This window comes from Otolemur garnettii, unplaced genomic scaffold, assembly GCF_000181295.1.
Source record: "Otolemur garnettii isolate 467f Iridium unplaced genomic scaffold, OtoGar3 scaffold00001, whole genome shotgun sequence".
Lineage (NCBI taxonomy): Eukaryota > Metazoa > Chordata > Mammalia > Primates > Galagidae > Otolemur > Otolemur garnettii.
This window is the reverse complement of record NW_003852396.1, coordinates 73,337,303-73,350,735: the sequence shown is the minus strand read 5'-3', so window position 1 is coordinate 73,350,735 and position 13,433 is coordinate 73,337,303. Positions and strand designations below refer to the sequence as shown.

General features: G+C 40.7%; 1 protein-coding gene across 1 annotated transcript; it reads right to left on the bottom strand.

The window, feature by feature from the left end:
- Positions 1–9,242: 9,242 nt before the first annotated feature.
- Positions 9,243–10,172, bottom strand: LOC100944438 (olfactory receptor 4S1). Its single transcript, XM_003781312.1, has one exon. It carries the CDS (start codon positions 10,170–10,172, stop codon positions 9,243–9,245), a length of 930 nt encoding a protein of 309 aa, XP_003781360.1.
- Between the last annotated feature and the right edge of the window lie 3,261 nt (positions 10,173–13,433).

Sequence of the window (13,433 nt, the reverse complement as noted above, 5' to 3'; positions counted from 1 at the left end):
GATAAGGACAATGTTGGTGCCATATTTAATTAGTCCCTATGAATACAGTTTTGGTCTCACAAGGAGGTAACTTCTATTCTGCCTCCTAAAAGTACCCAGTGTCCTTCTAGTCTCTAGAGAGAGTCCACAAATTACCAGGAAGAAATAGAAATCAGGTTATTCAGTAGGGTCAGAGTATTTAAGGAAATCATTGAACAACGATAAAATTAGCAGGACCTATTGCACATCTCCTGTGTCCTCGGCCCCTGTCCTAGTCTCTCCCACATATGTCATCTCTCTCATCTTCACCCTACAAAGCCCAGAGAGAAGAACCTCGGTCCCATACCCACCCCTCTACTGTGTGACGCCCTAAGGAGAAACCAGAGGAATTAGAGTCAGGACAACCTGAATTGGAATTACTCTTCCACAACTTCAATAACTCAGTAGTACTCAGGCCCTCGCTAATAAAAGATAACACTTTCCTAAAGGCCAGGAATATTATGATGAACAAGACAGACCTCGTTCCTAGCAGCACGGAGCTTATATTCTAACGGAGGTGGTAGCTGCTTCCAAAGCAAAGCAGGAAGAAAAAAAAAAACAGGTTGAATAATTACAAAATCAAATATATAGAGTTGTTGCACAGATATTATAAATATTCTTAATGCTGATAAATATTGACAAATTTCTATCCAAAAACACTGCACCAGCTTACCTTCCCACTTGAGCCCAGCAATCCCACTTTTAGGAATAAATCCAGCAGATAAAATTCCACATGTATCTACGATGGAACTCCTGAGTAAGAGGGATAGACATGTTTAATACTTGATAATATTGATAATATGCAGTAAGCCTTCTTTCATAAAATGTGAAAACATTCACATTTCCAATATTCTTGCCTGTGTTGCTATATGCATCCAACATTCCCTAGAAGGAATCTATTCTAAGTCTTCTCCAAAACTGTTTTCCTAAAATTATCTAGGAAAAGTAATAAAATAGGGAATATTTAGTCTGCCGCAAATTTGTGCCACAAACTTAAATAGGCTTATCAACATTACCCAGAAATCCAACTATATTTCTTTAATCAATACCTATTCCCTACTCTCCCCAAGGACTATGTACAACTTTCTTCATGTTCTTCGAAATTCCTTTCCCGGACCTCCAAGCTCTACTCTTCACCTTTAATTCAAAGACTCTCTGTCAGCGTCAGTAAAACTGTCTTAACCTATGTGTAATCAGGAACCTGCCTTCCCTTCTTTCCTCCCTCTTCCCTTCATAGGAGTTAGACCTGCTTTACTGCTAATGGCTCTTCCCATCTTCCCTCACAATTTTTTTTCCCAACAAACCTCTCACATATATATCTTAGATCTGCTTCTAGGAGGACTGACAAATAAATAAGATAATGATAGACAACCAAGTGAGACTTGAATAAGCATTTCTAAAAAGATGGTCACTATAACACATGAGAAAGTTAGGGATGGCTCACTCCTTTAGTTATCTAAAAAATATGATAATATAATGTGTAACCACAATAAAATACCATCACAGTTCTCCCTCTGACTGACTACATCCAGAGACTCCCAATACCCAGTGTGTGTTCTCAGTGTAGAGAAGTGGTATCTCATACCCCGATGCTAGAAATGTGTGTTGGGCTTCCAAGTGTATATTGGAAAACTACTGGAGATTATTTGTTAATCCTGAATATATACATAAACTATGAACCAGAAACTCTATTCCTGGGTATAAATCTAAGAGAAATGGGTGTACTTATGCACTGTAAGACACGTCATTGAGTTAATAAAGCATTATTTGTAATAATACGAAACTGGTAACAACCCAAATGCCCATAACAATAGAATGGACTTTAAAATTATGGCATATTGATATAATGAGCTAATATAACAAAGTGAAGATAAATGAACAATATCCACAAATAACAATATGAATGAATTGTCACAATGTTGAGCCAAAGAATCCAGACACAAAAGATTACACAGGCTGTATGATTGCTTTAACTAAGATTCAAAAGTGAGAAAAACTAAGAATGTACACTTAGGTGATAAATGTGTACAAGTATAAATAAAAGCAAAGACGTTTTATCATAAAATTCATATTAGTGTTGATCTTTTGGAAGAAAGATAAGAGGTGTGATCGCAAAGGGACGAGATGGAAAGACTAGCAATCTCATACAAATATTCTCCTAAAACCGTTGGTTTAGGTATTTTTTTTCTCCAGGAAATAATAATAGCACTCATCCTTCTTAAGAACTATTAGTAAGGAGGGCATCTGCAGCTCAGCGCCAGCCACATGTTCTGGGGCTGGTGGGTTTGAACCCAACCCAGAACTGCTAAACAAAAAATAAATAAATAAATAAATAAATAGCCGGGCATTGGCAGATGCCTGTAGTCCCCGCTACTTGGGAGGCCGAGGCAAGAGAATCACTTGAGCCCAAAAGTTGGAGGTTGCTATGAGCTATCACTGCACAGCCCTCTATCTAGGACAACAAAGTGAGACTCTGTCTCAATTTAAAAAAAAAAAAAAACGATTAGTTAATTAAGAAGAGAAAGAACTTTCCTAATCTCAGAGAATATATCCACCCAAAACCTACATCAAACAACATTCCTAATGGGGAAAATTTAAAACATTTCATTTAAAAATCAAGAGAAGACAAGAATTCTATTGTCACCGCTTACATTTGACATCCTGTTAGAATTCCTACCCAAAGCTATAAAAAGAGAGGAAGATGCGAAACCAATAATATTCATAGATGATATGACTATTTACTAGAAAACCCAAAAGTATTTATAGAAAAAATATTGGCAGTAATAAGAGTTCAATAACACAGATGGGTATATGACTAACACGTTAAAAAGTATTGTGTTCCTATAGGCACTACTTAGAATACATAACTTGTAAAGATACTGTTTACAATAGCAATAAAATCATAAGATTTCTAAGAATAAATCTAATCGGAAGAGCTCAATCTAGAAATTTATCAATTCAATTTAAAACATTAAAGAACTCCAGGAATGTAAGGGTACATGGCACACCACTTGGGTGCCAGACACAACTACGACAGGGACCATACCTAACAAATACAAAGTTATAACCTAATCATTTGTATCCTTGTCTAAACCTGAAATAAAAATAAATAAAGAAAGGACATCAGCAAAATGGCAGAACATGAGGTTCCCCATTCATATCCCCCCATAGCAACAATAATTTGGTGTTCATCCAGAGACAAAAGTGCCTTTGTGGAGGCTTTGGGATTCAGGTAGCAGCTTGTGAAGCACTAACAGATCCAAAGCCTGAGGAGTTGAGACAGCATGCCCACACCCAGAAGGCGGGCTCACAAGCTGTGGTCCTGACTGCAGACCTAAAACAGGACCGTTCCTCTGTGGACTCAGCTATAACTCCATTTGGCCTTGAACCCGACACCAGCACCATCAACCAAACAACCCAGGAGGAGCCACATCTGCCCACGACTTGGGTAACAGCCCTGCTATTTTCTGTCCTGGCTGTGGACCTTCAGGCAGCCTGTGACCCCACTTCTAATCCGAGAGTCATCTTGCCCACCCAGGACTCAGTGGGAGGCGCGTCCATTGGTGTCCCCAAAGGAAGGTTAAAACAAAAGGACAGTATGGCAGAGAAGGGCAGGGTCTGACCAAACCTCCCATGGATAGTCCCTTCTACTCCTGTTTTTATCCATATCAAAGATTGGATAATTTATAAACAGCAGAAGCTGATTTGACTCACAGTTCTGGAGGACTGGACGTACAAGAGCACGGCACCAGCATCTGCCATCCCCTGACGGAAGGCATCACGTGGTGAGGAAGCACACAGGCCGGGAGGGAAAACTGGGCCAAACTCCTCTTTTTTATCAGGAGACCACACCAGTAATAAATAACCCACTCTGGTAATAATGGCATTGATCTATTCTTAAGTGAACCTAATTACCTAATCACCTCTTACAGGTACCACCTTTTAATACTGTAGTTATAAAAGCAACTACACTTCAGTGAGTTTTGGAAGGAACATCCAAATCATGGCACCTTCCAACAGCCAGCACTTACACCTGAGCCACAGGAGTCCATTTTCCATATGTTGATGGCCAGACAAAAGTGTCTTGAACTTTATGCCCCACACTTGCCTCAGGAAAGCCCTTAAATAATGTCCGAGTGGCGTGGGAGTATAATAGCTTCACTCCTTGGCCTCACATCGAAACTACTCTTGGAATGACTCATACCCCAGAGCAGGATAGGGCTGAAGTGACCCTCTGCTGGATTTACATAAAACAACACCCTTGTTTAGATTTCTTCACTTCCCTGTCTTGCTTCCCTACTCCCCTTCCAGTTTACCCCGGGAACAATTCCTTAACAATCACTTGCAAAGAAATCTACACTTTTCAGTTTTTCAAAAGGCTTTATTGCCTGGCAACACCTCACCAAATCAGAGTTATCCCATACTCATGAATGACTCAATTTCATAAAATGCAAGTTCTTTCCAAATTGATCCGTAGATAATGTACACTACAATGTCTAACAAAATCTTCAATCGGTTATTGTATTAAATTTTAAAAATCGGTTTTTTAATTGTCTAAAAGATGATAGGATTCAGATGCTAAGATTCAAGTTAGAGAACCTTGTCCTCCCAGATATCAAGACATTATAAAACTATTAGAGTAATTAAGACAGTGTAGGGTGCACTCAGAATCAGAGTCTAAATACAGATATTTGATATATGAGAGAAGTGATACTGAAGACTAATAGAGAAAAGAAGGATCATTTAAGAAATCATGATGGGGCTCGGCACCCGTAGCTCAGTGGGTAGAGCACCGGCCACATACACTAGGGCTGGTGGGTATGAACCCGGCCCAGGCCTGCCAAACAACAATGACAACAACAACAACAAAATAGCCAGGCATTGAGTCGGGGACCTGTAGTCCCAGCTGCTTGGGAGGCTGAGGCAAGAGAATTGTTTAAGCCCAAGAGTTTGAGGTTGTTGTGAGCTGCAATGCCACAGCACTCTACCAAGACTGACATAGTGAGACTCTGTCAAAAAAAAAGAAAAAAAGAAATGATGATGGAACATTTGGTTATCCATGGAGGGCGATAAAACTGAATCCTTTCCTCACACAATTCCCAATGATCAATTTTAAGTAGTATCAGAACATAATGAAAAAGTACAACTTTAGCTTTTTGGAATAAAATATCAAGTCCTGACCCTGACTTAACAGATATTTCTTAAGCTCAAAAAGCACTAACAATAACAGAAAATGTAAAACTGTTAACTTCATTGAAAATAAAAAATGTTTAAAACAGCACAAAGTGAAAGGATAAGTCACAAGTTAATCTTTGTTTGTGTTGCACTTTATTTTTCTTACATGATGACCGTGTTGCTGGGGTCTAATGTTTTCACTTAACAGTAGGAAACCAAAATTTGTCATCCTTAAAGAATTGAGAATTGTATACCAAAACCTTACATAAATTAAAGGGTTAAAAAAGTTTACAGGTGTAAAGACAAACTGCTTCCAACTCAAGCCAAGTAACCACCCATGGTATTCTTTTTTTTATTATTATTTTATTATTTCATAGCTGTGTACATTTATGTACTTATGGGGTACATTGTGCTGGTTTTATATACAATTTGAAATACTTACATCAAACTGGATAACATAGCCTTCACCAGGGCAGCGCCTATAGCTCAGTGAGTAGGGTGCTGGCCCCATATACCAAGGGTGGTGGGTTCAAACCCAGCCCCGGCCAAACTGCAACAAAAAAATAGCCAGGCGTTGTAGCAGGTGTCTGTAGTCCCAGCTACTCATGAGGTTGAAGCAAGAAAATCGCATAAGCCCAAGAGCTGAAAGTTGCTGTGAGCTATTATGCCACAGCACTCAACTGAGGGTGACAAAGTAAGATTCTGAAAAAAAAATAGACTTCACTGCAATGTCTTGCATTTTACATGGGTACATGTCAAATCTACTAAGTATAGAATATTAATACCCAAACAACAATATTAACACCCATGGTGTTCTGACAGGAAAACATCAGGTAAGAAAGGAAACTGGGTGTCATGACTTGGAGTTAATCTTATAACTGAAATATAACTGACAAAGCATTAGTCCAACTATACACAAAACTCTTAGAAATCTATTTTTTAATTCAAACAATTAATAGAATAATGGGAAAAGGTAGTCAGTTTACAAAAAAGGAAGCACATATGAAAAGAAACCTGGAAATGTGCTCAACTTCATTAATAATCAGGCAATCACATGCTGAAGAGGGTGGTAGAGACTGAATATTTGTGCCCCTTCTCAAAATTCATATGTTGAAATCCTAACACCCAGTGCAATGATATCTAGAGGGGGAAATTTGGTGAACTCCAAGAAGGAGTTCACAGTCCCTTCCTCAGTGCCATACCTGCCACATCCCTTCTTAGGTCTCTCCCCAACCACAGCATGCTAAACAAATTTACAATAAAAATACATCTTCTTAGTATTTATAATTGAGAAGTCCTCCAGATAAACTCAGCACTGGGAGATCAAAGACAGTTGAGAAAATAAAGGCTGTTGAGTGTAGTTTAAATAAAGAGAGTGAGTGACCTCAAATGTGCAGTCAACAAAGTCCATCTGGAGGAACTTTCACAACATCTGTAGTAGGAACGTTAAAACAAGGTTGGCTCTCAGGGAAGAGGCTTAATGGGAAACACAAATCTTTGTAATTCAGTGTTTTGTTTCTCTTGTGATAATTGTATAAAGGCCATAAATCTGTGAAAACTATATACAGTATTATCTTTCTTACAAATCACCCCAAAAATGAGACGAAGGAAATATGTGAAAAAAGTGAGAACAAATAAGATAGACCTGGTTTTAGTTCATAGCCTGTATTCCTGAATAAAATAGAGGCATAGGCTATCTGAGCTGAAGGTGCTTAGGGATTTGTCCTTATTTGTCTACATCAGGGAATGGAAGCCCTGACAACTTGGATGGAGGAAGGGAAGGCCCTAAAACTAGAACTCTGTTTCATTACTTTCTGCCTAGTGCCATTTCCACCTCCTCACATGGCAGTCTCTTTTCTAAAAGCCAAGTTCTCAGACCTCACACAGTACCTCTCAGTACTCACCCAGGCTCCCCACCCACAACTGAAACTCAGATAGGCTTTTATCCACTGCAGTATATGATCAACTCCCTCCAACCAGAATTTCTCCCTTTTCCCTCACACCATCAGGAAGCAAGAAGAGCCACCTGTCATTCAAAGCATACTTATGATTCTATACCCTAAAATTGTCCTCAGCACCTATAAATAGGAATTAAGGCAGATCATGGGATTCATGAGTAACCACATTCTAATCACCTTTGCTCTGACAATTCCATGATGTGAGTTCTTTGATTTCTTCAAAGAAAAGATTAGAATTTCCAGATGCCGTGACAGCTCACTATTACACAAAACTGAGTACCTAAACTTTAAAATTTTATCTAGTATACTAGAACATCTCCACTAACTATAGATACACATATTTAAATGTATGAATTTATACATTCACATATATGCCCTTATATACATCAACATACATGCATTCATGCAGGCACACACATGTAAGACATGACACCACTATCACTTTAGCTTAAAATACTTTGTGAAGGCAGTAGTAGAAAGAACACTAGACCAGCCATCAGAAGTCCTTGTGTGTGACCTTATGTTCCTAGTGTAGCCTGTCTGTACCAGCTTTAAACCTGAACAACCATGCATATTCTTAAATTCTTACAAAGAGTTTTATAAAGATATTATGTATTCAATACAAAGGAAGGTGATGTATGAAAAATTCTGAGAATATTGTGCGTTCAAGATGTAAACTGAAAAAAAAAAAAAGATGTAAACTGTATTTTATTGCTATTGTTCTTACAGTCCAGATCAACATTTGCATTTGTAATTGTTAGGCCCCAGATGGAACTACAGAGTATTTCTACCACCCTCACGCAACCTGCATCACAGTCCTCCTGGTGAGTATGCTTGCTTCATGAAGTCGTTGAAGGCACTAAAGGAGTTCATACAATCAAAACACTTAGAACAGTGTCTGCATATTGGAGGAAGTTAATGAGTCAGCTTTTGTCATACACTAAAATATAGGTAAGTTCCATGAGTGTAAGGAGTTTTGTCTATTTTCTTTTTTTGCTGTACCTTTAGGCCCAAGATTAGTACCTACTGCACGCTGAGTGTTCAACAAATATTTGTGGCATAAATAAGTGAATCTGGTAGTCACAAGGGCTTTGGAGGAAAGGACAGGGATGGAGGGTGACTAGAAAGAGAAAAGGGAAAAGAAGACATTACCAAGAAACACTATTAAGCAACAGACTTAGAGGACTTATTAAAGTCCTACAGATCCTCACTCAACCTTGTGAAGCTATAGTGTTCATGTCTCCTTTTGTAAACATGGAAATTGAGACCCCAAGCAGTTAAATGACCCATGAAGTGAGACATCTAATCCTGCTCTTCTAATTGCACCCTATGCAAACTTGGCCCCTGCCAGCAACAAAATAGATCAAAGCAAAGGCTTCCACAGGGGTAGCAGTCCCCGCTGTGCTAGAGAGAGATAATAACCATCAGAAGTGCTGGCACTGTTTTCCTTGGCTCTTCCCTCCATTGTTCTAATTCATCATCCATCCACGGTCCTTCAGAAGTTCCTGGTCATCCCTGCTGGGTGTCCATTTGCTCATTCTTTATCAAGGCATCCTGAGATGGGAAAAGCCCTGAAAGCAGATGTCGGGTCCCAAGTTCTAGTCCCCACCCTGCTCTGGGTTTATTGTGTGACTTTGTGTGAATCCCTCCACATTTATTCATTTATTCACCTGCCTGCTGAGCATGGGAAGGGATAAGAGTAAAGTGGTTTGAATATCCTAAGAGAGAAGAAAGTGAATCTCACTGAACGCTGTGTTAGCCAACACAAAGGAATTATGCTGTTATTTATGTCTAGATGAGATTCCTGGACTTGCAGGAGACTCCCTCATTCATAGACTCTCACGGATTTATTAAATGAGTTCTTAAATACCACACTAAGAGTCTCCTGGAGTATAATCTCCTTGGGGGTAAAGACTGCCTCACTCTTGATAAACACTCAATAAATATTCAGTGACCGAAGGATTGAAAGAACACCTGGGGTTATCATAACAAAAACAGCTAGAAATAGATTGTCATTACAAGCATGGAACTGGGAATACAAAACCTGTGTGAGATGGAACAAGACAGGAAGGTCCCCAACTGCCTGTGGAGTCACTTCTCTCCTAATCCCCTCTTCACCCTAAACAGTTTTCTCATGGCATTTTTCACCTCATTGTTCCTTAGCGTGTAGATCAGAGGGTTCAGCAAAGGCGGCATTACAATGTTGAAGAGGATGACAAGCTTGTCAGCGGCCAGGGTGGTAGATGGACGAATGTACATGAACATAGGGGGCACGAGGACCAAAAGGACAGTGATGATGTGGGAGCCGCACGTGGAGAGAGCCTTGCGCCTGCCCTCCGCTGACCGGCTTCTCAAGTTCAGTAAGATGACCATGTAGGAGAGGATGAGGACTAGGAAGGAGACTAATGAGATCATGCCACTGTTGGCCACCACGATGAGCCCCACCACATAGGTGTCTGCACAGGCCAACTTCAGGAGGGGATGAACATCACAGAAGAAGTTGTCTATCTCATTGGGCCCACAAAAGGGCAGCTGGACCATGAGGAGGGTCTGCAGGATGGAATGCACGAAGCCAGCGATCCAGGAGGCCCCTGCCAGCAGGCCACACTTTTGCCGATCCATGATGGTTGTGTAGTGCAGGGGCCTACAGATGGCCACATAGCGGTCATAGGCCATGGCTGTGAGGAGGAAGATCTCAGTGCCACCAAAGAAGTGGGCAGAAAAGAGCTGGGTCATGCAGCCATTGAAGGAGATAGTCTTGTGCTCCACAAACGTGTCGGCGATCATCTTGGGCGTTGTAGCAGAGGGATAACACATGTCAGCAAAAGACAAGTGGCTGAGAAAGAAGTACATGGGAGCATTCAGGGTCTGGCTCACATTGATGGTGACAATGACCAGGAGGTTCCCCAGGACAGTGAGCACGTGAAAGAGGGAGAACAGCACGAAGCAGGCGTGCTGCAGCTCCCTGCTCTGGAAAAGGCCGGATAAAACGAACTCAGTCACGTTGTGCCTGGCACCCATGGATTCTCTCCACCCCAAGCCCCGACACAGGGCTGACTCTGCAAAGACACAAATTATATGACATAAGAAAGTTTCTTGAGACATCACTGAGATAGTGGAATAGAAAAGATATTAGACTTATCCCCCCACGAAAAAATAACATAGCCAGCAATCCGCAAACCAAAATATCCCTGAGAGGGCTCAAGGATCCATTAGAGAATCTACAGCAACACAGTGGAGCAAAAATGTAGAGACTAACCACACAGGAAAGATTGCCAGTGAGACTGGTGTGTTGAGATGCCAGGGGATGGCTAGGGATGGAGAAAAGTGGAGGCAACTGGTGTCAGCTACATGGTGGGAACCACCATGGTCCCCAGAAGCCTGCTCTGCTGAGGGCATTGGTTTCTTTTGTCACTGAGAAAACCGCCCAGCCATTCCCACCAGGGGGCCCTAAACCCAAGAAGGGATGCTGTTCATCTGCTTTCAACTTTGTACTGAAAGCCTTAGCCAGGTGTATCCTCAAACTTTGGCTTAATAAACCTCCATTGATTGAGGTCTTTGCCTCAGTCACTTATTTTGGGTTGCCAAAACAAGTAAGTACCTTTACATCTTTACTGATTGGCCTAGAAACGGGTGGGAAATGGGATGTCACATTCCGATGAATTTGATCTCTCACCAGTTTTCAGAGACATTCTCTGTCTTGAAGAAGAAAGGAAATTTGTCATGCAATTTAGAAAAATTTCTACCTTAATATATTAAAGTGTAAAAAATCTCCTGAGAGTCTTTTAAGCTTCAGGTATTCAAAAGCTATATTTACATGAGTGTGCTCCCACTTAAAGGGCACAGGGGAGAGGTGTATAGCACACCTTTGGGGTATGGGATATAACTACAAGAGGAACTCTACCTAACAAATTCAGAAATGGTGACTTGGTTGTTTGTACCTTCACAATAACCTGAAATTAAAAAATTTAAAACATTAAGATTAACAAATTGTGGTATATGTATACCATGAAATACTTAGCAGCTATAAAAAAAGATGGAGATTCACATCTTTTATGTTTACCTGGATGGAGCTGGAACATATTCTTCTTAGTAAAGTATCTCAAGAACGGGGGGAAAGTATCCAATGTATTCAATACCACTATAAAATAGGTAAGTAGTCACCTACACATTCACAGGAATGGTAAAACATAACTATGTCCAAAAAGAAGGAGGGAAGAGGAGAGGAAGGGGAGGGGTGGGGGTATGTCGGGAGGAGGGAGGGTTTGGGGGGATCCAACCTAGTGTGCATAATGCAGTGATACGTTTCTATACTATTAAGAATAGAGTATGAGTGTTTTTGGAACAAGTAAGCAAGGAGATGGTTATGTTAATCAGTCAGATGTAAGCATTCCACATTGTATAGCAAATCAGCACCTTGTACTCCATAAATGCACTGATGTACACAGTTATGATTTAATAAATAATTAAAATAAATAAAAATAAAACATTAAAATATTTATTTACATGAAAGAGCACCTTGCCAGGTGGGTAAGAACTTGGTGGAAAGTGTTTCAACACTACTTCAGTGAAAATACACTCGGGATGGCTCTTATTTCCAAAAAGTTAACATGGCATCAGGGATCACATCCCAGGGCAGCCCATCCTTTGTTCTGTAAAGTCTGACATCTCCACTCTAAGTGTACAGCCTTCCCTGCTAGCAGCCCCCACCATGGTCCAGGCATTCATCTAATATGTGAAAGTACTCTCTGAACTTTAGCATCTCCACAAGTGGAGGGAACAGTAACCATAGCAATATAACATTTGCTGGCATTTATTAAGCACTCGCTGTTTACCAGTCTTGTGCAGAAGCTTTTAAACACCTCATTTCACTCAGTCCACTTAATATTGCTTTGAGAAAGCTACTGTGATTGTTTCTATTTTTCAAAAGAGGAAAATGAGGATCAGCATGAACGGATGAGGCCAAGTACATGCAACAGTGAGGATTAGAGTTGAAAATGCCATCCAGTGTGCAGGGTTTTAAAGGGTAAACTAAAAGTAAAATCCTAGGGCCCCCTGCAAACTGAACAGACCCCCTCTCAGACAAGGGGATCCCAGAAAATCCTTAAAACTGAGTTCTTGGCCATGAAGGGGAAGGAGGTTGGAGTTTAGATACAATTGACAAGCTTGGCACCTGTAGCTCAAGCAGCCAAGGCACCAGTCACATACATACACCAGAGCTGGCAGGTTCGAATCCAGCTCGGGGCCTGCCAAACAGTAATGATAACTACAACTAAAATATAGCCGGGTGGTGTGGTAGGCACCTGTATTCCCAGCTACTCGGGAGGCTGGGGCAAGAGAATCACTTAAGCCCAAGTTGGAAGTTGCTGTGAGCTGTGATGCCATGGCACTCTACCCAGGGCGACAGCTTGAGGCTCTGTCTCACAAAAAGAAAAAAAAACATTGACAGCATTAATGTTACAACAGATCTAAGGCTGACAGAAGAGACTTTGTGTGACAATACAATACCAAATTACTAGCAAGAACTAAGGCCTAAATCATACCTGCAGGCCATCAATTTACTAAACAGATCACTCGAGGCAGTTTATTGAGTCAGTATGTTCCACTGTCTCTAATAGACTTTCAAACCCTTTAGATAAAGCTTTATTTCTTTAACCAATTACAAATCAAAGAATCCTTGAACCCACCTATAACTCCCCCCACTCCAACTTTAAGATATCCCAACTTTGGGGGCTAAACAAATGTATACCTTCCATGTACTGATTCATGATTTTACCTGTGATTCCTGTCTCCATGAATATGTAAAACCAAACCATAACTGGTTGCCTCAGGTACATTTTCTCAGGCCCTCTGGAGACTATACTCCTAGCCAGGATCACACATATTCAGCTCAGAATAAACCTCTTTAAATTATTTTCCCAAGCTTGCATTCTTTTCATTAACAGAAGCTATCCTCTTAGTCACTAGGCAGCATTTCTGGTCAAAGAAGTGGGAGTATCTGATCTCCCCAAGAGGCCATGTCTTCAGCAGCTGAAGAGTAAGCAAGAAAATGGTTAAGGAGAAGAATTTCAGCATGTCATAGGATTCTGAAAAAAAAAATCAGATGTAAAATTCCCATTTGATGCACCTGAGGGCGAGAGCCTGAGAAATAGCCTGGTACTGTGGTAGGACCTCCATCCTGGCTCTGGAAACAGAACAGAGAGACAGCAAAGCAAGTGACGACATCTGTTTTCTACAAGGGCCCTTTGTTGGTCCAGGTTTATTTTAAACAAATTGTCCCAA

Coding starts and splice junctions, on each gene's coding strand:
- LOC100944438 (XM_003781312.1), bottom strand. CDS start 10,172: ATGGGTGCCAGGCACAACGTGACTGAGTTCGTTTTATCCGGCCTTTTC.